Source organism: Chelon labrosus (genome assembly GCF_963514085.1).
Source record: "Chelon labrosus genome assembly, chromosome: 13".
Taxonomy (NCBI): Eukaryota; Metazoa; Chordata; class Actinopteri; order Mugiliformes; family Mugilidae; genus Chelon; species Chelon labrosus.
The window spans coordinates 26,805,331-26,829,220 of NC_140346.1; the positions used below are offsets into that span (position 1 = coordinate 26,805,331).

The 23,890-nt window shown below is 44.7% G+C and overlaps 4 protein-coding genes across 6 annotated transcripts in view; 3 read left to right on the forward strand and 1 right to left on the reverse strand.

Annotated features, from left to right (window-relative positions):
• On the forward strand, positions 1-13,176 carry LOC311498298 (uncharacterized protein). The gene is made up of 13 exons (XM_084558831.1): positions 1-570; positions 864-1,216; positions 1,321-1,390; positions 1,481-3,071; positions 3,812-3,819; positions 7,976-8,121; positions 9,378-9,476; positions 9,600-9,813; positions 9,956-10,020; positions 10,186-10,308; positions 10,463-10,742; positions 11,167-11,912; positions 12,121-13,176. Exons 1-13 carry the CDS (start codon positions 153-155, stop codon positions 12,385-12,387), a joined length of 4,380 nt encoding a protein of 1,459 aa, XP_084414957.1. The 5' UTR covers positions 1-152; the 3' UTR covers positions 12,388-13,176.
• LOC311498556 (uncharacterized protein) lies at positions 3,793-7,154 on the forward strand. Of its 3 annotated transcripts, XM_084559202.1 has the most exons (4): positions 3,793-4,022; positions 4,894-5,209; positions 5,246-5,296; positions 5,505-7,154. In XM_084559202.1, exons 1-4 carry the CDS (start codon positions 3,861-3,863, stop codon positions 6,953-6,955), a joined length of 1,980 nt encoding a protein of 659 aa, XP_084415328.1. In that variant the 5' UTR covers positions 3,793-3,860; the 3' UTR covers positions 6,956-7,154. The 3 variants fall into 3 exon arrangements, with proteins under 3 accessions (XP_084415328.1, XP_084415327.1, XP_084415329.1); XM_084559201.1 differs by having other exon boundaries at positions 4,894-5,296; XM_084559203.1 differs by having other exon boundaries at positions 3,823-3,901; positions 4,894-5,296.
• Positions 13,177-13,508: 332 nt separating the features above from the next.
• LOC311498299 (uncharacterized protein) lies at positions 13,509-15,954 on the reverse strand (the record flags this gene model as incomplete). Its single annotated transcript, XM_084558832.1, has 1 exon — positions 13,509-15,954. The coding sequence occupies exon 1, from the start codon at positions 15,435-15,437 to the stop codon at positions 13,509-13,511; it is 1,929 nt and encodes a 642-aa protein (XP_084414958.1). The 5' UTR covers positions 15,438-15,954.
• Positions 15,955-21,590: 5,636 nt separating this feature from the next.
• Positions 21,591-23,890, forward strand: part of mark4b (MAP/microtubule affinity-regulating kinase 4b) — a 45,786-nt gene continuing 43,486 nt past the window's right edge. The window contains exon 1 of the mRNA XM_084559437.1: positions 21,591-22,589. Within this exon, the coding sequence (XP_084415563.1) occupies positions 22,542-22,589 (48 nt within the window). The 5' untranslated portion in view covers positions 21,591-22,541. The remainder of the gene's footprint in view (positions 22,590-23,890) is intronic.

Here is a 23,890-nt window from a genome sequence, read left to right on the forward strand (position 1 = left end):
TAGGACAGCGAACGCAAGTGTTGACACGGAAGAAAGACGGTTGGTGTGTAATAAAATAAAGCTGCGTCCGGTTTTAAGTTCCTATTTGGGCCGAAAATGTGTCACCGAGTGTCGGACGCCGACGGTTGAGATTTAAAAGCGACCGAACAAACATGGAGGCGAGATTCGGCAGCGAAGTGGCGTCGATCGTGGAGGTCGCTATCCAGGCGACCGTGTCCGTTTTCAGGGATGTCTGGGCGAAAGAGGCGCCAAACGCCGCGTGGGAAGACGCGAAGTTGGGCGAAATCCAGGAGATAGAGAAATGTCTGGTGGTCCAGATCCACAAAGCGTTCACGGAGTTCTCCTCCGAGCTGCTCGAGGAGAACGAGGCGCTGCGGGCCAAAGTGGAGCAGCTGGAGGACGTCCTGCAGAGGAAAGCAGGGCAGCTGGAGCAGGAGCTGGAGGCCAGAGTGGGTCAGCTGGGCCGAGAGATGGAGCAGCTGGAGAAGGAGATCAAGACCATCAGTGAAGGAGGCGGTGGGACGCCCGGAGGCCCGACACACATCCTGCTGCAGGACGGCTCTCTGATAGGTGACAGTCAATGAATAGATCACACACGTGGAGCTCAGCAGTACACAAACAACATGCAAAGTGTTTTATTTTTAAATGAGTGTGTACAGATGAAGATTGTAGTGTTAATTACCATGTGATGCTTTCAGTTTGCTAAATGTTTCTGGAAAGCAGCCAGAACAAAAGCATCTTCTGTATTTTTTATTGATCAAGTTACTTTAAACCATTTATTTCTGCACGTGTTTAACTGAAAAATGTTGGTGCCACATTAAACCTGTCTGACACCGAGGTTACGTCTCTCTATTTGAACACAGAAGGACCAGTGTTGTCCGTCTCCACCAGTCAGGCTGACCTGCAATCAGCTGTGAAGGACTCCACCCTGAGTCCACCTCCGGCTTCAGCAGGAAGCACCGAAGTCGCTTCCAGCTCCGCGGTGGAGTCTGCAGCCGCCGCTGCGCCTGCCGTTGCCCCCGTGGTGTTTGTCGGCAGAGTCAGCTCCGCTCCGACGGTGCTGCTGGTGGCTCCCAGTCAGATCGTCACCCAGCCTTTGATGGACGTCTCTGAGACGACGGCAGTCATCCTCAAACCGGCAGCGGCACTGACGCCTCGGGACGCCCCCAGTCCAGACTCCAGCACCGCTGGTGGTCTCGACTCGCCACAAGAAAAGGTGGAGTGTCTCTGGTTTGTTTGTATACTTGTCTGCTGCAGCCACAGATTCAGCCTCTCTGTGGTGTTAGGGAGACACTTAAACTCTTCTCTTATACCTCATAGAAGTCTTTGGAAGAGGGGCCTTCAGGGAGACCGAGGCGGACGAGGAGAACAACTGATAAAACTGACAGAGGTAGGGCATGTGTTACCATTACATCATTTTGAATGATTAGAAACTGTCAGATAATTAAATACTAATGTGCAATTTTTCCTTCACTTTCAGTTTTCACAGACAACGCTGAAGAGAAAGAACTCTGTGAGGGTGAGACGCAGGACAAAAGGCCGAGAAAGAAAGAGTCACGCACAGCGAAGCGGTTCTTCTGTGAGCAGTGTGACGTCGGCTTTTATTGGAAAGGTGAACTGAAGAAACACATGGCGGCCCACAAGAAGCCTTTCCCCTGTGAGCAGTGTGGCAAGAGTTTCCTGGAGAAGAAGTCTCTGGAGAATCACCTTTTACGTCACGAGACGACAAAAGCCCCGCTGCCCTTCCCCTGTCCTCAGTGTAAGAGGTCGTACCGGAGAGAGCAGTCGCTTCAGAACCACCTCAAACGCCACCAGGGCTTGAAACCGCCGAAGCCGTTCGCCTGCGACCAGTGCGGGAAAACGTTCAGAATCAAGCAGTCGCTGGAGAACCACCTGTTACGCCACGAGAAGTGGAAGCAGATGCTGAAGTGTCAGCTCTGTGACAAGGCCTGCAAGACGAGGGTCCAGCTGAAATGTCACATGGCCGTGCACTCGGAAGAAAGACCGTTCAGCTGCGCCACCTGTGGGAAAGAGTTCAAGAGCAAAGACACCCTCCGCTTCCACCAGATGGTTCACACCAACACCAAAAAATACAAATGCACTCTGTGTGAGGAGACGTTCAAATACGCCCACTCCCTCACTGTGCACAAGAGGAAGCACACGGGCGACACGCCGTTCGTGTGCACCGTGTGCAACCGGTCGTACCGGACTGGCACAGCTCTGAAGAGACACAACGTAGTTCACACGGGAGAGAAACCGTTCACCTGTCACATCTGCGGGGCGAGGTTCAGCCTGAATAACAACCTGAAACGGCACATTCGCATTCACACGGGAGAGAAGCCGTTCACCTGCCAGGAGTGTGGCAAGAGCTTCTCAGACAACAACAAGCTCAAGTCTCACATGCTCCTCCACGGGGCCAGGAAGCCGTTTATGTGCGATCTGTGCGGGAAGACGTTCCTCTTCAACTGCAGGCTGCTCATACATCAGCGGTACGTCCACGCCGACAGGAACGAGGAATCGGACGGCACGCAAAACTTCTTACAGTCCAGACGGCAGAACAAGTCGCTGGTGAAGCCGTTCAGTTGTAAAATCTGCCTGAGAGGTTTCAGCGCCGCGTGCTCCCTCAAGCTGCACGAAAAAGGGCACAGCGAGCACAAGGAGTTCAACTGCACCATATGTGGGAAGTCCTTCCACAACAAATACTCGTTCAGCTATCACCAGCGAAGCCACTCGGGGGAGAAGCCGTTTGTTTGCGACGTGTGCGGGAAGCGGTTTTTCCACGCCGCCAGCCTGAAGCAGCACGAACGCATCCACACGGGTGAAAAGCCGTACAAGTGCGACCAGTGCGGCAAAGCTTTCAGAACAGACGGGAACTTCTACAGACACCTGAGGATCCACACGGGCGAGAAACCGTTCGAGTGCATGTACTGTCAGAGGAAGTTCCACCAGTCGAATCAGCTCAAGTCTCACCTGCAGGTCCACACGGGTCAGAAGCTCTACTCATGCCAGCAGTGCAACCGAGGCTTCTCCGATTCAAGGCAGCTCAAGAAGCACAGCTGTGATGGATCATAGCAGACGCTGGTTCGTTATAGACTGATCTGCAAAACCAAAGGACATGGAGGCATTAGTTACACATGGCTCAGTGAACAAAAAAAAAGTTTAATGTTTAAAATCTGAGCTGGTCCAGTTTGCTCAGTCATTGGGAAGTTCTTCAGTTTCAGCTTTGAATATTTCATGAGGAAAACAAAAATACTAAATAGTTGCTTACACCAGCTTCACAAAGGGGAAAGGGAAGTTTGGCTTAATTTTATATTAGTGCTTCAAGGTCATTTTCATTACTCATGAAGGGATTAATCATATGAGAATATAAAGTGTAGTTGCAGCTCTTTTCTCTGAGGTTAGCAGAATTGTTTGTGGCATTTGTAGTTTTTTATTTTTTGCTTCATTGACCTGTTAAAAACATAATAAAAATCACAATTCCTCTTGTGAAACTTGGACATATTAAACATAGGATATGTGTGTAAATGTTTGGTTTTCAAGAGTTGAAACCACTTCTTTTTACCCCTGTTGAGTGAAGATTTACAATTTTTAATTTGATATTTAGGAACATTTCAACATTTTTTTTTTCAGTCATCAGATTGAATTCCATTATGATTTTATTATTTTCAAGGTTGAAGTTGTCAAATGACTTTCTAATGTACAAATCTATTTAATATGATGATCTATATATATTTTTTGGGGGCTTGTAATTGCAATTAAAGAACATTTGCAATCAAAGCGACCGTATTGCTTTTATTTTGAAATTTTAAAGTTGGGCCAGTATCATTTCCGGTTTCAACCGCTCGCTCGAGCTAACGTTGATGCTAGTTTTCTGCGCTCGTAAACCACCAGAGAGTAAAATGTCAGAAAACTTTGTGTTTTATTCAGAAACAAAGTCCATCGTGGAGACCGCAATTAATGCCGCGGTTGAGATGATCGGAAATTCAAAAGAAGAAATTCCCACGAAGGGGACGAGACGTAAAGTGAGTGAGCGCGGTTAATGTGTAATTTGTAGTTTTTACACAGCGGTGGTTGCTAATGCTAGTAGAGACCCGTTCATTTAACTGAGCAGAGATTCTATGTTTGGTGGAGATTGATCGGACGGAGTAGTGAACTCAAGGAGAGGAACAACAAAGATGGCGGACGCTCGGATGTAGCCATAGCTAGCTACAAAACAGACTGAAGTACCATACGTTGGATATATCGGTGTAGCCTATTAATAACGGCCTTTAAACTCACTTTAAGCGTTTGGGAAATTAAAACAACAGTTTAAAAAGATAATCCAACTTTTTTTAAATACATGCCCTTTAATTTCCAGCATGAAAATCGTTTATTAATTTGCAGACTTTAGCAAAGCGTTTCCTTGTATAAAATCTATTAAAGAAAATAACCTGCAGCTCTCACACGCGTTGATGTAAAGTCGATAAAAGCGTTATTTTAAGTAGTAATTTTAGAATTAAGACTATATAACGTTTTTATTATTATTTATTTATTCTTATACTGAAAAATACCAAAAGTAAAGTTACTAATTCTGCCCTTTCATAAAGATATTGAGTGAAAGTACTAATTATTAATTAAAAAATGAAATAGCAGATTATATTTTGTATTTATGATCACAATTAGTAAAATAAATTGTCTTTATACTACAAAATACTTGAACTAAAGTACTTGTATATGTGTGTACTGTATTTCAGGAAGTATTTTTTTTACTACACTGCATTTTCAGACAGTTGCAGCTATTTTTCTTATTCATATTTCAAAGTTAAAAATAAAATAAACATATAAATTAGGATACGGCATGAAACACAAAGAAAGAGGTCATCACATGTTTCTTCTTTCTTTTAATCCTCATAGTCCGACTCTGACCGCGTTGTGGAGCTGTTGTCACGAGAGGCGTCCAGAAAGATCAGCAGCGTTTTCTCTCAGGTCAGCTCTCTGCTGAACGCCAACAACACCAGTCTGAAGGTCCGAGTGGATCAGCTGGAGAGCGAGCTGAAGACGGTGACTGAAAGTTTAAAAAGCTCCAGGCTGTGGATGGAGAACATCCTCGGCGGCTGCCACGTCCTGTTCGAGCAGAGCGGCCTGATCTTCACCCTGAAGCCGTGTGGGAAGATAACGAAAGAGGAAGAAACAGAAGGAGACGCTGAACCAACGCCTGCTGCTGCTGCTGCTGCTGCTGCTGCTGCTGCTGCTGCTGCTGCTGCTTCTGCTGCTGCTGCTGCTTCTGCTGCTGCTGCTTTAGTGCAGAGAGATGCTGGTGAGTTGACTTTAAAATTAGATTAAAAGTCGTCATGTTCAATAAAAGGCTGCGCGTTGAGTTCAGAAAGAAAATCATCGTTCCTCATCTAAAGTCAATTTTTAAAGCTTAAGAAGCTACTTGGATGAAACATGAAACTCTACAAGTCCAGTTTTGTGTTTTTTGTCTCTGTTGCTGATCGTGTGTTCTCACTCTTCTGATGCTGCAGGGGATGGCACCTCAACAATCACAGCTGAACCAAAAAACACAAAGGAAGCAGCGGTCAGGAGGAAAGTGACGGTGTTCGAATGCGACGTCTGTAAGAAGAGCTTCAACCGTCAGTTTCATCTGATGAAGCACATGAAAACTCACAGGGAACAGGAGCTCTTCGCCTGCGAACAGTGTCCGAGAAAATTCAGGACGGCGGCGACGTTTGAGTACCACCTGCTGCGACACGAGGAGAAGAAATACACCAGCTTCGCCTGCCAGCTCTGCGACAAGACGTTCAGGACAAAAGTGCGGCTGAAGATTCACCAACTCGTGCACACGGACACGAGGCCGTTCATCTGCTCCACCTGCGGGAAGGGCTTCAAGGCCAAACCCAACCTGCAGGCTCACCAGGCCGTGCACTCTGCAGAGAAACCGCACAAGTGCTCAGAGTGCGGGGAGAGTTTCAAACACGCCTTCACGCTGCAGTGCCACCAGAACATTCACACCGGTCAGCATCCTTACAAATGCTCGGTGTGTGGGAAAACTTTTGCGAAGAGGCGGTCGTTCAGGACGCACCAGTCCGTCCACAGAGGGAAAATGTTCACATGTGAGACTTGTGGGGCTGGTTTTACCCTGCAGCAAAACCTCAAGAGACACATTCGCATCCACACAGGGGAAGCCCCGTTCAAATGTAAGGTCTGCGGGAAGAGCTTCATTCAGGACAACAGGCTGAAAGCACACATGCTCCTGCACGGCGCTTCCAAGGCGTTCATGTGTGACCAGTGCGGAAAGACGTTTCTGTACAACTGCCAGCTGAAGAAGCACCAGAAAGTGACTCACGATGAAAAACACGGGCAGGTGATTAGAAGACGAGCCCGAGAGCGAGGCGAACGCAGAGTCATCTATCGACAGGACAAAACCACGGTGGATGTGACGCCGTTCAGCTGCGGGATCTGTCACAAAGGCTTCGACACGGCGAGCGCTCTGAAGAGACACGAGCTCGTCCACACGGGACACAAGCAGTACAGATGCGACACGTGTGGGAAGTCATTTTTCTACAAAGCCACGTACGACTACCACCAGAGGACCCACACAGGAGAGAGGCCGTTCGGTTGTGACGTGTGCGGGAAGAGGTTCATCGTCCTCTCCGCTCTCAAGTCCCACAAACTGCAGCACTCTGGAGAGAAACCACACAAATGCGAGCAGTGCGGCATGGCCTTCAGGATCCACACAAACTACCTGAGACACCTGCGCATCCACACGGGGGAGAAGCCCTACGAGTGTGAGGTGTGTGGGGTGAGGTTCAGGCAGCTCGGACACGTCAAGTTTCACATGCAGGTCCACACGGGGGAGCGGCCGTACTCCTGCAGCGGCTGCGGGCTCAGATTTTCAGACTCGAGGCTGCTCAAGAAACACACCTGCAGCGAGAAATACCAGAAAGTGTTGAGGGACGGCGTCACAACATCCTGATGGAAAGTAATCAGTGTCAGCCAGACCTTGTTAACCTAAACAGGAAGTAAATAAAACTACAAGTACCAACCACTGGCTACGGATATCCGATATGTTTCGAGCACCTTGTCTTTAATAAAAGTGTTTCAGCTGCACTGTGTGACTGGAAATGTTGATCTGCAAACTCTAAGTCAACCAAATAAACCTTATATTTTCAGTCTTTTCTGTTTTGGTTATGAAATATTCACAAAGAAACTATTAATGTTCAGAATAAAACTAAAATCTTCTGACGTGGCATGGTATTTATTTCTAATTATTGCATTTATTCTGAATATAAATCAGAATAGGACACATTTCTATAAAATTGTACATATTCTTATTGTTGGATAACAAAGAGTACACTATTATTAATCATCACTGACAACAGTAAAATAACTGATCATTCTTTTTCACTGAGTAATGTTTAGTTTTTATCAACTTTAATATTCATATTTGATTTCTAATATTCAAACTATCATTGATCAACAAATAGATAATAATAACGAAGTATAATGAAAAATAAAAAAAATAATAATAAAACTAACGCTGCAGTTCCTAACTTTGGCCACTGGGTGGCGATGAGCACATAATTAAATGTCAACAGTGTCAAAACAGACAAGATGATACAGCACTGCTTCCGGATAAAACTTTCACAGTAAAACTACTCAAACCTGACATATAGATGCATTTTACGGATACTGTCACCGTCTCTACCAGATTGAGGCTGATTTGAAAGATTTTAAAGTACATTATGACCCAACTTCTCGTAAAGGACGTAACCTACTTCCGCATTCAGGAGGCGGTGATGTGTTGTGGCGATTGTGACAACTGGCGATATGACCGAGCGCTTTTATTTTGAAGGGCATGAACCAGGAAGCAGACGACGCACCGAGAGCGGCACGAGTTTTTATTTTTCTTACCACAACGACAAAACATTGTAGCGCCAAACGCCAAAGCTGTAGTTTTCATGACTAAACGTCTGAAGAGGAAGGAGAACACGTTGATTACTGATCATGTCGCAGGTGGAGACGCAGGTCTGCTCCATCTTGGAGATGATGGTCAACGCGACGGTGACAGAAATGACCAAAGTTCTCGGCGGCTGTGATTCAACAGAAGAGTCTTCATGTGCTGGGTCTTCAGACGAGAAGGTACAGCTGAGCCGGGTCCAGTTCTGGTCCTGGTCCTGGTTCTCCTCCTCCTCCTCCTCCTCCTCCTCCTCCTCTGCTGCCTCCTCGTCTAGACAATCAGCTGATCATAGAAATAGAAGAGCTAGCTAGCTGCTGAGGTTAGCTTCCAGACACTGACTGAGCGCAGGGCTGTTCCTGAGAGAGGGTTTTCTTTTATTCAGACTGAACTAGATCTAAATATGAGAAGCTGCTTCATGAAGGTGGAAAAACAAGCCACTAGAAACCAGCTCTGGACGCCATTTTGACTTGGACCCCAGGGAGGGGTTATCTATCTGCTGTATGTCTAGAAGCGTCTCAGCCACAGGTCTCCACCTCGACCTGGATCATCAGATGAGACTTTAAACAATTCATCAGCTGTTTCATTAATCAATCAGCTGATCCACAAACAGCTGCAGTTAATTTGCAGAGGAATTGCAGTTGAATAAAAACAGCTGTCAAAAAATAAAATCATTAAAGCAGTGGCTCCTCAGCGTGTTGTGAAATGTCTGTTTACTTTTGATCTATTATTAGTTTACAAGTGGAACTGTTTCAGATCATAAAACAAGCTTTACTACAGATAAAGTAGTAAATAGTTTGATTTAGCTGCCTATAAAAAAAATGTTTTTAGTCTGGATTATAAACAGGAACAAGATTATTGTCATATTGTGTTCCTCTTTTTACTGAACTGTTGTATTTAATCTGATTATACACTGCCTGGTCAAAAAAAAAGGTCCCACACTCTAATATTTCGTTCCACCTTCTTTAACTTTGATTACATTCTCTGTTGCACTGTTTCCATAATCTTCTCCAACGTCACCAGATTTATTTCCATCCAGTGTTGCATTCATTTTTCACCAAGATCTTGTATTGATGATGGGAGAGTCTGACCACTGCACAAAGCCTTCTCCAGCACATCCCAAAGATTCTCAATGGGGTTAAGGTCTGGACTCTGTGGTGGCCAATCCATGTGTGAAAATGATGTCTCATGCTCCCTGAACCACTCTTTCACAATCTGAGCCCCATGAATCCTGACATTGTCAAACTCTACAAGTCCAGTTGCCTTTTTTGAACCTTTGTTGGATATATCCAATAGGAGGCTCCTACCTATTTGCTTAGTTTAATCCAGGTGGAGACTTTTTTTTTGGCCAGGCAATGTATTTCAACTTCTCAAACTGTATCTAGTCATTTAAGTCTATTATTGATTCATTAATACTGATGCAGCAGTCTGTCTCGTTCAGGTGATCCAGTTGACCGTCTTCATGACGTCTCTGGCTCAAGAAGCTGTGGAGAAGATCTGCCAGCTGTTCCAGGAGTGTTCCTCTCTGCTGCGACTTGAAGTACGACTCTGCTGTCACATGTTTGTTCTCTGTCTCTGAGTTAAAGTGCATCTGATTACAGGAAAAAAATGTGTCTTAAATTTGAGTGTTTTCCACTGAAATTGTTTGTCTGGGTTGTGGAAGGTGACGCAGAGTGTGGCACAGATCGATGACCTGACGAGGAGGCTGGAGGTGGCGGAGACGGAGCTGAAGCTGGTGCTGGAGGGCAGCGGAGGCCAGAAGGAGGCGGAGGAGCTGACGGAGGGAGGCAGCGGACAGAAGGGGGAGAGGTTACCCAGGACCAGCAGAGCAGAGACGGGTCAGAGCGGCCAGCGATCGGGCAGGAAGAGTCTCAGAGGTGAGGAGGTCAAACTGTCGTCTATTTAATGAGCAGAGTTTAACTTTTAAAGATTCTAACAAACCGTGAATATCATCTATTTTTCTCTGAGTTTGTGAGATAATGACGGTTACACTAATGAACAACATCTTTTTGTTTGTAGCTACAGGTGATGCTGGAGTGCAGAGGTCGCCTATAATTCATCTGTGGAAAGGCAGAACTTATGAGGTAAGAACAGAACAGGGTCTTCACCAAACTGTGGTCACAGAGTTTTCAGTCTTCAGTGTCTCTGTTTGCTATAACATAAAATATACACACAGAACCAAAAGTGAACATAATTATCCTCATATCCTCATATGTGTATTGATTTAATGTGTCTTGTCTTCCTCTCAGGACAGCGTCCATCCAGTTTTAATAAAAGAGGAAGGGTTGGAGGGATTAGCTGACCAGATGTTGTCTGATTCTGCTCAAAACAGAGATCCCAGCCAGGATGATGACGATGACCCAGACTACCAGGTAGGTTTGATAAATCCATTAGATCATACAAAGCTATTAACATACACACACTATACTACATTTGTCTTTGACCCTTTCAGAGATTGGTCAACTTACTATGGCTGCAAACAAATAATAAATGTGTTGAATTTATGGGTCATTTTTCTTCTGTTAGTTGGAGCCAGAGGATCCAGATGAGGCCGACCCAGGGTACACCACCAGATCTAAACGAGTTTTAAAGCCCAAGCTGCATCGAGTTCGAGCGAGGAAGGAGAGCCAGAGTCAGAAGGAGCTGAGCTGCAAACACTGCAGGAAAACCTTCACCAAGCTGCTGCAGCTCAAAGCCCACCAGGCCGTCCACAGCGCAAACGCTGAGAAGCAGTTCCACTGCTCTCAGTGTGGACGAGGCTTCTCGTTCCAGCGGAGTCTCAACGCCCACATGTTACTACACACAGGTCAGCATCCATTTTTGTGTCTTGTTTGACGCCTCTGCCACACGTTGGAGTCTGTACAAACCTTTTAAACTTGTGAGGAAACGTCTACACAAACGTACAAGTTTAGTTGACTGACAGGATTGATTGTGACCAACATTTTCACACCAAAGTATTATGAAAAAGTATTAGTTTGAAAAACATGTGATTGCTCAGCAGTTCACCCCCATCAGTGCTGCTAAGGCCGCAGTTATTAAGCTAAAATTAAGCCCTGTTTAAGGCTCATATAAGCTGCAAAAAATGAACCAGTCAGTTAAAGTGACCGCGTTCATAATACACCTGGTTATTAAGAGTTATATGTATATGAAAGTTTTTTAATTGAGTTTTAAAGACGCATCTGACTCTCTATGTCGCTCAGTGTCACTTACTTGTTGTTTTTTATACACAGGAGAGAGACCATACACCTGTGATGTCTGTGGGAAAGGTTTCACCCTGAAGCAGCTCCTCAGGAATCACCAGCGTCTCCACGCCGACGTCCGGCCATTTCGCTGTGACCAGTGCGGTAAGAGCTTCTACCGAGCGCACGGCCTGAAAATGCACCAGATAGTCCACACCGGGGAGCGCGCCTACAACTGCCAGTACTGCAACAAGAGCTTCACAATACAAGGCAACCTGCAGCGCCACCTGCGCATACACACGGGTGAGAAGCCGTTCAGGTGTGAGACTTGTGGCAAAAGCTTCAACCAGGCCGACACTCTGAAAGGCCACCAGCGGATACACACGGGTGAGCGTCCCTTCAGCTGCGAGACCTGCGGCAAGTGCTTCATCCAGAAGAGCTCCTTGAAGATGCACCAGAAGACGTCGCACTCGGACGACAAGTCGCTGGCCTGCGTGGCGTGCGGCGCCGCGGCGGCCTGCGTCGACTCGCTGCGCAAACACCTCCAGACGCACGCGGCGACTATTCCCTGCGAGTGCGTGCTCTGCGGCCGGCGGCTCAGCTCCATCACCGACCTTCGCTCCCACCAGCAGCACCACACGGTCGACCGGCCCCACAGCTGCGGCCTCTGCGGGAAGAGTTTCAAGTCGTCCAGCTACCTGAAGATTCACCTGAAGACGCACAGCGGGGAGAGGCCGTTCTCCTGCGACATCTGTGGTCGCATGTTTACGCAGCACAGCAGCCTCAAATCACATCAGGTGGGTTTGCAAACTTTTACTAAGACTACTGATTTGTTATTAATGAGTAGACACTTCTGTCTCTGTGATGCTGGCTGTGTAAAGCAGAAAAAAGAAAGAAAACTTGAGATTTGACCAGTTTGATGCAGTGTGTCAAAACAAATTCGCTCCTAAATAATATAGCACCATCCACCAAGGCTGACCACACCTTTAAACGTCTCTTCCAAAGGTGGTCCACACCGGAGAGAAGCCGTTCAGCTGCGACACATGCGGGAAATGTTTCAGCAACACGGGCAACCTGAACAGACACCAGCGGATCCACACGGGGGAGAAGCCGTTCAGCTGCGACACGTGCGGACGCAGCTTCAACCAGGGCAACAGCCTGAAGGCCCACCAGCAGATCCACACCGGGGAGAAGCAGTTCATGTGCGACAAGTGCGGGAAGAGTTTCTCCTACCTGAGGAACCTGAAGGACCACAAGTGTTTCTACATCTAATGGTGTCATCTGCCCTGGAGGCTGAGCGGGTAGAGGAAGCTTCCCCCGGTGTGGTGTTGAGGAAGAAATGAGTGAATTTGCAGTGAAAGTGGTTTTGGCGATTGTGGACCGCTAGGACAGTGATGGAGGCAGGTTCAGATCCAGAGTAGTGGAAAAAAGGTCGAGACAGACGGAGGAAACTTCTTGTTCGGAGCGACCTTTCATTTTTTTTATCTGGATGCATTTGCAAGCTTCCTAACTTTTTTTAAAATGTCTCTACTCCTCGTTAAAGATAAATGCTTCTAAACTGCCCCCTTACAGAGTGACTAATCACTTTTTTGTGTACGAATATGAAGAAGAAATATATTTTTTTAATTTCTGGACTCACTAACAAGGACAGGAAAGGACTGGTCATTGTGTCAAATGGATATAAAAGTTTACAACAGTTTTACTTCTTTCAGAGTGAGCTTTTGCAGAGGAAGCATGAACACAAATTAAGTTCAGAATTAACTTCTGTGGGCAGCTCTTATTAAATAGTTATTGTGTGTTGCCTCTTTCAGCATTGACTGATATTTATGATGGTGTAACTTGAAGAGCTCTCTCCCGAAAACTTGTGAAGTTGCCTTGTGTGCGTACGAAGAACTGACAGGACGTAACGGAAACACTAATTTTGTAAGACTGTTGCATCTGTACCTTCTCTTGTGGAGAGTTTATGTGATATTTCAACTTTGTGACTGTGACACAAACGGATTAAAAAACAAATCCAACTTTAAATTTTACGTTTCCTTTATTTATTTCATTGGAAGCAGCAAAAAGAGCTTAAAATTCAGATGTTTTTTGATTACTTTGTCGTCAAAGTCATTCACGCAACAATTCACAGACTTGAATTCTTTTCGAGTTATTTCTGAACTCATGCACGCCCCTGTTGAGACCAGTTTGTCTTTATCTGAGCTCCACTTCTTGTTTGCGCTAGAATAAGCAATAATCTTCTCACTGGCTTGCATGTTTATGCACATTCACGTTAATTCAGTTTGCAGCTCTTGCGTAAAACTGGAATTCACGCAAAAGTACTTTAAAACCAGAAGCAGACGTTTGCAGAAAGAGCAAAGAAATGCAACCAAAGCTTACAGGGAACTAAACCACTACAAAGGATGTGACAACATGGTAACAACAGTGAGAAACAGTGTGAGCAGAGTCTGCATTTTTAGAGGAAATGAATGCAAACCACTCGTAGCACTTATAACACAACCATCCAGTGACAGGGGAGACAGAGCTGGCTGTGACAGTGGTACACCCTCAGTAATGGGTGAGAAACAAGTGGGCCGGTCCCCCAGCTTGTCTCTGTGCATGTTGACCCAGTTGCTAATGTAGAGAATATCTCCACAGGTGCAGTCCCACAAGTTACCTGACAGATTGGCAACGTTTAGGTTTCTCAAAGGCTCAAAAGTCCCAGTCTCCACTGCCCTGAGCTGGTTGGACTTCAAGCTCAATCTCTGGAGGTTTGTGAGTCTGTGAAAGACATTAGGATGCAGGTGAGCCAGCTTGTTGCCGTCCAAGTTGAGTTCTGTGAGGTTTGACCGTCGGGCGAAGAGATGAGGGTGCAAACTCTCCAGGCTGTTGTTCTTCAGCAGGAGTCTGCGGAGGTTGTGGAGGGAGTGAAAGGTGTGGGGAGGGATGCTGTGAAGCTGGTTGAAGTTCAGCTTGAGCTCTTTAAGTTTGTGCAGCCCTACAAAATGATGACGGGACAGCTCTGAGATTTGGTTGTTGCTCAGATCCAGTTTTGCGAGATTTGTGCAACCGCTGAACAGGTTTGTGGGAAGTTCAACAATGAGGTTTCGATCTAGTCTTAACTCTTTTAAAGCAGTGAGATTCTTGAACTGGTGCGAGTGCAGAGAGGAAAGACGGTTACCAGAAAGTGTCAGTGAGTGTAGTTTATCTAAACCATGGAAGACAGAGGGATGTAGAGACCTGATGTGGTTGTGATCGAGGTTTATCTCCCTGAGCTCACTCGTCTTGTTGAAAAGGCCCTTAGGGAGATGGGCCAGAGCGTTGTGCTCCAAGTACAGGTTCTGTAGAGACTTCAGCTTGATGAACGTAGTCGGCTGGAGCTCAACAATGCGGTTGTTGGAGAGCTGTAATTCCTTGAGTTTGTAAAGTGAATCAAATACCCCATCTGGTAAGGCTGAGATCTGATTGTTGTCCAGCACCAGCTCTTTCAGTTTTGTTAAGTTAGTGAAAACGTCCGGGTGCAGAGATGTCAGCGCGTTCCCATACAAATCCAGTAACTCCAGGCGGATCAGGTCACTGAAAACATTTGAGGGAAGAGAATCTATGAGGTTTCGACTGAGGTCCAATTCAGTCAGATTGGTGAGACCTCTCAGTGATCCCTCAGTCAGAGTGGTCAGCTTGTTGTGGGTCAGGTCTAGATGGACTAACTGGCTCAGTGAGGAGAAGCTGTCCTCTGGAAGGCTGATGAGCTTGTTCGTCTGTAGATTCAGAAACTTGAGCCTGGTCACATCCTTCAGAGCCTCAGCTGGGACGGTGACCAGCAAGTTACCTGCCAGGTCGAGGTGTTGGAGAGATGTCGCTCCTCTGAAACCAGCCTCGCTGACACTTGTGATTCTGTTGTTGGACAGAACTAGTTTCTCTAACTTTGTGGAGTTCTTGAAAACACCTTCCTCTATCTGTGTTATTGTATTATGGCTGAGGTGGAGGTCGGTGAGGGCGGGCGCTCCCTCCAGTGCACCGACCTGTAACGTTTGAATCTGGTTAAAGTTCAGAAAAAGTGTCTTCAGATTATTTAATCCACGGAGGAATCCGACGGGTAGATGTTTGATCTGGTTCTCCTTCAGGTCCAGTATGGTGAGAGAAGGGCAGTTCATGAACTGAGCAGGGTGTAGAGATATGAGGCCATTGTTACGCAGGAAGAGCCTGGACAGATTCTTCATGCTGGGCCAGACTGGGCTGAGGGACAGGAAGACATTTAGCTTATTTCTAGTCAGATCCAGGCTCTGCAGGACAACCAGAAAGAAGAGTACACTTGTAAAAAGTCTTTCATGTTTAATCCTCATAGACTAAACTGCATATTATTCATGTAGCATACTACAGTACATCACACTAACTATGCAGCATATTTACAGAAACCTCAAACAGGTCACACCACTGCACTGTTTTCAAAAGCAGTTACCAGGTTACTGTGTGTTTCATACCAGCAGCTCATCCAGCCCACGTTCGGGTACATCCTGTATCTCGTTGTATGAGAGGTACAGATATTCGGTGCCGTCCGGCAGCTCGGGGATCCGCTCCAGTCCTTTCTCCTGACATTCAACGCTGGTCATGTTGTGGAGACACAGGCAGGATGGTGGGCAGACGTCAGACGCCCCCACCACAAGGCTCAGGGAGGCCAGAGTTAAGATTGCCAGCATGGTGGGCTGCAGCAGGAAACACACAACGTTATGTAATTATGTTCAATTAAAAATAATTAAGGCTTGCAGAGTTAAAACAATAGAAATTCCACATAAACTCTTCAAATCAGTGCTAATGTGAGTTCTGAAGAGATTTCTATTTACTTATTTTGTGCATTTTATTTTCATCTGATTTTTGAAGGCTGAATTTAGTTTGGTTTTTGAACCTTTTTTAGGACATACTCAATGTTGATTCTTCCTGTATTCAACAACTCCTTCTATAGAAATTGGTTATTTGCGGAATCTCTTATTAACCTCCATTCAAACTGATTATATCTGTGTGTTTAAAAGTGTGAATTCAATCAGGTTCAAATTTCCTTTAAATCAAAACTTACCACTGATGAGAAGGCAGGGCCTGAAGATTCGTAGCAGGATGCTTTTGCTAAGACTGAGAGGACACAGACTGCCGACTGTTTATATGCTGTGATGGAGGCTTCTCTGTACTTCACATACGTTCATCTGCTGCAGAGGAAGATGTGGTTATGAAATAGGTGTTCTTAGAAGAACTTTGAAAGCAGCAGTGTAGTTCTACAGGAGTTCCACACCACCAGCGTTTAGAATAAAAATTCCCCGCTGCACACTCACAGGTTCAGGTGGTTTCTAGGCGTCAGTGCCTTATTTCCTCAGAAGGAAGGAATTCATAGGAATAAGTGGCCTGTAGTGAAATGAAAAGTCTTATTATGCAGATGCAAAACGGTCAAAGTTCTCAAGCAGGAAATTGTGCCCCTGTTGGCCTTGAGTTGAACAGTTTGATGATTTAAGTTCTAAACCTTATTTTAACAAATGAAGCGCTAACAGTTCTCCTAAGGAGGATCAATTTATTTTATGTTCAATGTTTGTAACTGCTACTGGATGCTTGAATTTCCCTCGGGATTAATAAAGTATCTATCTATCTATCTATCTATCTATCTATCTATCTATCAATTTAACTTTTCTTCTGTTTTTTACTAGTAATTAACTGCATGCAAATCACCATCATATTGACCCTGAGATTCCTTGTTTAGAAAGTATAATAATAGTTTGCAATAATAATGTGAAGTCTGTTTTTTTCTTTTTAAGAATGAGCAATAACAAAGCATGTACAATCACAATATTTATTAATCTTTTTTGGGTATTTGGGGGTTATTCATTCGTTTTCTGTCCAATTCTGGGTGCCTCGATTTACTCTTTCAAGTCCTTTTAGTTTGTTTGCCAGTCATTAATATGCAATAATATCACACACTGCAACATGACAATAGATGCAGTGCAACACAGTTACATGAGATCTGGTTTTAGTTATTTATTTCTCTCACTGCTTTACCAACAGATGGCACTGTAAACTCATTCTATGGGGGAAGGTTTCCAGATGACACACTTTCATTAATTTTTTTCTACAAGAGAGAGGGTTCTGGTTTCTGAAGTGTCCTTCTTAATTTTCACATCAACAAGTTTAGTTGCAACAAAAGACCATAAAACATGATTTAACTGATTATCTATTGAGCCTTTTTTCCAGACAGAACCTGCTCTTGCAGTCCGTCACATCAAATTATGGGAAACTAATATTATTTACTGAAGAAGATCAATGTTTTCCCCTCTTTCCTCGACTAGTTTGTGTAATTGTGTTTGTGTGCTTATTTTTAAATCTGCTTCAGTGACGTCGGTGCATGTGCACATTATGAGCTGGCTTTGAGCTTCCTGCTGCACTGACTGTCGGGGCCATACAGTAGGTCAGGCTCGCTGTAATCCCGTCCAGATTACAGTTCAGGCCATCGTGGGAATAAGTGTGGGGGATTAGCAGAGACGACACTGTTACAATTGGCTTCTTGCCGAAGAGGAGACTGTGTGTGTGTTTCTGTATTTATGTGAGAACTTTTTTTAATACTTTCAGCGTTTTCAGGTTTTTACTTCTACCACTGGAACTTAAAGGAAGTTTAAAGGAAGTCAAAACCCTATTTGGGTTAGGTCATAAAAATTATGAGTCAAAGAATGGATTTGCTTTTTAAAAAAACATTTCATAAATCTCCACCCGAGGCTGCAGTTTCTGCAAAGTAAGATGAATAAAACAATGTTTTTGAGTTTAACAGATGAAGGCATGTGGAGAGCTTCCTGGTTTCATGAATACAGTTGTATCCCAGTTTTAGAAACTTCTGAGAGTCACATCATAAAGTTTAAAGCCCCAAAACTAAAATGAAATGGCTCCATTCAGGATCTGAATGGTCAGAATATATGCAAACTACTATTTGTAGTTTGGTTCAGAACGCTGAACCAGTTCTTTTCTTAAAACAAACATATAATTGAAGTTTAGATCAGAGTTAAAATGCTCAGGTTTAAATAATATGATTCAGTGTGTATCAGTGGACCCTTTTATAGACCTACCCGGATCATTTTACTGTGTCTGCTCTTCAATTGGCTGGTTTTAGTGTTATCATAGATTTAAATTAATGTTTGGTTAAGGGTGGGGCCGCGAATATAGTTTTTAGTGTTAAACAAAAAAACTTGGGAACGCCTTAACTCAACGCAAGTCCTCACAAGTTTGAGAAAAAAGTGGTTGGTTGTGTGACGATGCCCTCAGGGTCGGTGTGAGCTGCTGGCTGGATCAATCCCTGCTGACGTGCACAGAGATGAAAAAATCACTAAGCTATGCACACACACACACACACACACACACACACACACACATAGAGAACAACACAGTGGCAGGCTCACCCACCACCTCCCTTCCCTTTCCATAGCCCATTAGAAGTATTGACAATTCCACATCCAGTATTTTTTTTCTCTAATTGGTTTACACACAGCTGACTGGACAGTGATGCTAATGAAGCCGGTGCACTCTGTAACACTGTGTTCAGTACATGCTCTGCAGTCCGTGGAAATATGGACTGCTGCTCTGGTTGTTCTTTCCAGCATTGATTCCCCTGCTGTTCCAGCTAATGTCCTTCTCTGCCTCTGTTCTCTGAGGGATGACAGTGAATCTGCTCTTGTGTCGCTCACCTGTTTGTTCCAGCAGCAGCCCGTTGGTCTGAGGGAGTTAAGGTCGCTGAAGGTGCCAGTCATAACCAGGAAGTAGGGGAGAAGGATGAGGCCCTGGATTCGGTCCAACAGGTTCAGATCAGTTCAGGTAAGAGTTTCCAGTTTTATCAATAAAGCGTCAAGAGTTATGTAAAGACATCTTAGAAAAATCTATATTTTCCCAGTTATCAGTTTATTAGGTACACTAACGCAACAGTTTCTGTGTATTAATCAGTACAGCTCTGATTTTGTTGGACAGCTCAATAGATCCTGAAGTACTTTGTTCCACAAATGTCTATATATACAGTATATACTTTAATTTCCCTATTCTATAAAGGTCCTGGGCTTAAATTAATCTGTTTTAGCAAATATTCGAGAACTAGAAACAAAAAGGAAAAAAATAACTTAATACGTCCTCTTTGTTGACGAGGCTGCACATGATGGCTACAGAATTTATGTATTCTACTGTCGGTACTTTGTTTAGATCAGCATGGCAGCAGATATAAAATATGAACAAATGAAAAGGCATAAAAATGTCCAATCAACTTCAGGGGAGGGCGACTGTGTTCATGGCTTTTCGGGCTCTTCTTTCTTTCCAACTGTGAGAGTCAGATGAAATCAGATGAAAGAAGAAATCCTCCTCCTGCCTGATTAGCACAGATTAAAGGACTTAAGAAAGATAAGGTCGTCCACTGTTTGTTGGATGCTTTAAGTCCAACAAATACTTAGAGTCAAGAATCCTCCAGTGTTGGAAGCTCACCAACGCTCACCTCTGGAACAACCTGTTTGAACAAAGTAAAAATAAATGTCTGGGATGCAGTGTAATCCAAAGAAAACGATTTTAGATCTATTAGATGCTGTGCACGCGTCTTACGTGCTATAGTCAAAAGTTCACATTTTACTGCACATCTTCATAACCTCCGAACTTCTGACCAATTTGATAATCATTTAAATTCAGTTTTAGAGAGCATATTTCTTAAGGGTTTAGTTCAACAGAACAACTGCACATACAGAGAAGAACTGTGGCGTGATAAATACTGCTGGATTGCTGTTGTTTACAGGAATTAGTCTTGTTGTTTAATAAATGTGTTAAATTGGCAGTAAGTGTTGGTTCAGTCATCTTAAATAGGATTCATTGTAATTCTGAACCAACAAACACAAATGAGGCAAAGCCAGATTTCCTGGTAGGAGGTCTACGCAAACTTCTGGAAGCATTAATGACGCTCTCTCTCTCTCGCTCTCTCACACACACACACACACACACTTCTGCATGTCTGTATGAATGGAGTAGTTGTGCCTTTAAGAACATAGGGGGAAGGGTTGGTGAAGTGTGTTGAGTTCTGATGCTGTCGGAAAGATGATGCTTTGTTTCACATTTATATGAACCTGAAACAGTCCATGGGGCTGACTGGGGCCTTTCTGCGTGGAGTTTGCATGTTCTGCCTGTGAAATGAACCTGAAACGTGAAACTGTTTACGAGATGAACTGATATCGGTGGATATGTCAACATACAGTATGTGATGAGCAAATTTAAATTTCAGACAAAATAACACAGAACTAGTCTGTTCTTTGAGCTGAAGAGGATGTTATTAGAGTTAGTAGTGTTATCTGCCCAAAGACAGTTTGCAGTCACGCTGTATTGCCATTTCAGGGATAGGCCCTAAAATGGGACCATCCAGCTGCAGTGTCCTGTTTCTGTGAAGCTGTGGCCTTTGCGTACAAGCTTCTGCCTCCTGCGCAGATCATTGAGCTTTCTTATGTACTTTCCTTTGCTTCACAGAGACAGGGAAACAAAAATATGAATGACTGATATCCTACATATTTGAGCCGAAGAGCCTTTGAAATGGAAGATGCTAGCTGAGATGTACCTTTATTGATCCCCAGTAGGAGAAATTCAGGGTGACACAGCAACAATAGAAGAAACTCACAGAAGAAAACACTTTGTGCATAAACTGCGCATTATTTGCACATCTTTTTGTATTCATACATAGATCTATACGTATGTTTTTGTACACAGTAAATACGACCATGTGCAATCTGAGCAATAAACATGAAAATATACAGTATCTATGGTAAAATGTGCAGAGGCGGTGGTGAGGACAGTGAGTATAAACAATACGTGTGCGAGAGAGGATTACATCCAGTTTGTTCATGACACAGATGATAATAAGCCACTTATTATCATGTGTCATCGAACACAATGTATGGCATCTCATAACGATAATTAGGGGCTCAAGCACAGAAAGTGGCTATTATTATTATTATTATATTATTATTATTATTGTTGTTAATAATAATAATAAAAATATTAATAATTTGTAACTTAATCCGACCCCCCCCCCCCCCCCCAGCAAAATAGCCAGTTTCAGCCACCAGGGGGCGATAATGTTATTTTAGAATAAAGGAATAGGTGGTGTTGTTTCTCTTGAGGTAAAACTCAACATTATTATTAAAAAATAATACAAACCATTTGTTGCTGTTAAATAGTACTTGAAAATATATATAAAAATAACTATAATAATCATGAGAAATGTGACTTTATTTCACAAACGTTGGGTTGTTGCTCTGAAGACCGACTTTGTGCGGCGCACCTGAAGGCACCACGAGTACACAGAGGAGAGAAAGGCGCGTGTGTGCGCGTGCGCGGTCCCCGTCGCAGCAGCCCTGCCTGTGGTTCCTACCGTTGACGTTCCTCTCGCCACTCTTTCTCTTGTCACTGTGTGTTTGGGAGGCGGAGGGCTGCCCGGTCCGCTACCGCCTCATTCTCAGAAAACAAATGCTATGTTTCTGACACGGGAGGAGACCGTACTTTCACCCCCCTGGACGTCGGCGACTTGTTTCCATTCGCCGCGGCAGCACTTCCAGCTTCCAGCCGAATGAGAGGAGCTAAGGGCGGACTGGAGTAGTGAGAGGAAGAGCCAGAGACCGACTGGGAGGCTGCACATCCGCCGCTTTCTTCAATACAGTTTGCCATTGATTTATTTCCCAAGGCCCCACACATCCCTCGGCTTCTGCTGCCGCCGTCGGAACCGGTTCCTGGAGCTCTTCGTGTGGCCGTTTCTCCGTGGGAGCGACCACTCAGACGTGTGGCAGACGGAGAATCTCATATTAGCTAGCTAAGAGGAAAAACACAAACTCCCCCCTTTTCTCTCCACTGGTCACAGGGACACTCGGAGCCCACGACTGTTTCCTCTTACCGACCACTAGCAGAAGCAGATGAAGCCTCAATGATTGTGTTTTCTTCCTCTTTTCATGTGAAGACGATGCTGCTGAAAGTAAACCGGTGACCACTGTTTTATTGTTTAAGGACCCAGACAGTTTACACAGAAATGATACGGTAGCATCTGGGTGGGATTGGGGGAACGTGTGAAGCAAAGTGGGGGGTGTTTTTTTTTTTTTTTCCTCCTTCAGTGGAGGCTGGGCTGGTACCAACAACAACAGCAGACAGACATGAGGTGGATGTAGGGAACCACTTTGTTGTTTTTTTACGCATCCATTTAAGCTGGATCACTGTCTTGGTGATCTGTGCTGCCTTCACGGACTGTGACAATGAGGATTGTATGAGAAGTGAAGGTCTTTTTTTTTTTTCCTCCCATACACCGGGCCTGGTGGGACTGACAGCCAGGCTAATCTTTTTTTTTTTTTTTTTGATCCATTGTGAACACAAACCCACAGCCGACTTTCATTTTTCTCCTGGACGGCGAAGCGCACTCAGGGACGAACATGTCTTTACGCACGGCACTGCCTGGGAACGAGAGAAACCCGGACCATGTAAGTAGATAATTAAAAGACAAGGCGGTGTGTTTGTCACCTTCAGCTGCAGGAAAAGGTTCTAATTAGGTTTTATTATGCTTCTGAAGAAAGTGATAATAATAATAACAACCCCCTCAACCCCGAGGTCTTGAGATTAGTGTGCCATGTGCAAAGAGCAGCTGCAATCAAGCAAGGCGACACAGACGCGCTAATCTCCCCTAGCTCATTTGGGACGGGTTGCAATTGGACATACAGGCTGGCTGGGATGGGGAGACATGGGGAGATGGATGAAGGATGGGGAGGGGGTGTTGTGTGCTGAGTCTCTTGTATTACACTGATTGCACACACAGGCAAAAAGCACACATTTAATCAATGAGATGCCTTAAAAATCCTTCCAGACTCTCACCTCCACCGCTGTGTTCGCCCAGCTGATCAATAATTAATGCATCTGATGTAAGACCACCCAGCCCTCTCCACACCCAGCCTGCCCTGCACCCATACCTCCACTGCATCCCTCCCTCCATCACCTTCCCTGTCCCCCTCCACCCTGTCTGGTCTGTCCAGTTTCCGCTTTAGTGTAACTGACAGACGGCTCAGTGGGCAGCCCAATATTGGAAAATCTGCTGTGTCAGGCTAGCCAGGTTTGTCCTGCTGGTGTTTTTCTGTGTGCGCCGCGGCGTCTGGGGTTATTGGAGACGAGGCTTTGAGTTTAAAGTGTTCTTGAAGCATTTTGTACAGATAATAGCATGAATGTGAGTCTCTCGAATGTCCTTTCACCACATACTGACTCCAGTAGTGCAGCTGTACAGAGTTGCCCCACCTTTATCTCAAGGGCAACTACCTCACACCAACTGATGCTCAGCAGCCTCAATTAGTACTCTCTGCTTTTGTATTTAAACCTCTAACAAAGAGCTACTTCCGTTTGTTGCACCAGCCGGCAGCTGACAAAATAAAGAGTACTTCCCTCCTATGTTTAAAGGTTATTTAAAGGGTATGTCGTCACTGCTACTTCAGTCTCTATCTGCTGCTCAGATATTGTGCAGATATCCCCCCGCCACTGAATTTATTGTAAAATTACTTGGTGTCCTTGGCGTTCACATCGATCTTCTACCACAGCGGTAGTTTTTAATTGATTTGGGCTGTGACACTGGCTGGATTATAAGTTTATGTGAGCTATTGTAAAATACATGAAAACCATACATGGGAGACATGCTGCTGCCTCATTTTACCAATCTGCTGGGTAATTATGACTGTGATCCTGACTCATATTCCCTGTAGTACCTTGCGGGACCAGAAGCACTTTTAGAGGAGGTTTTTTG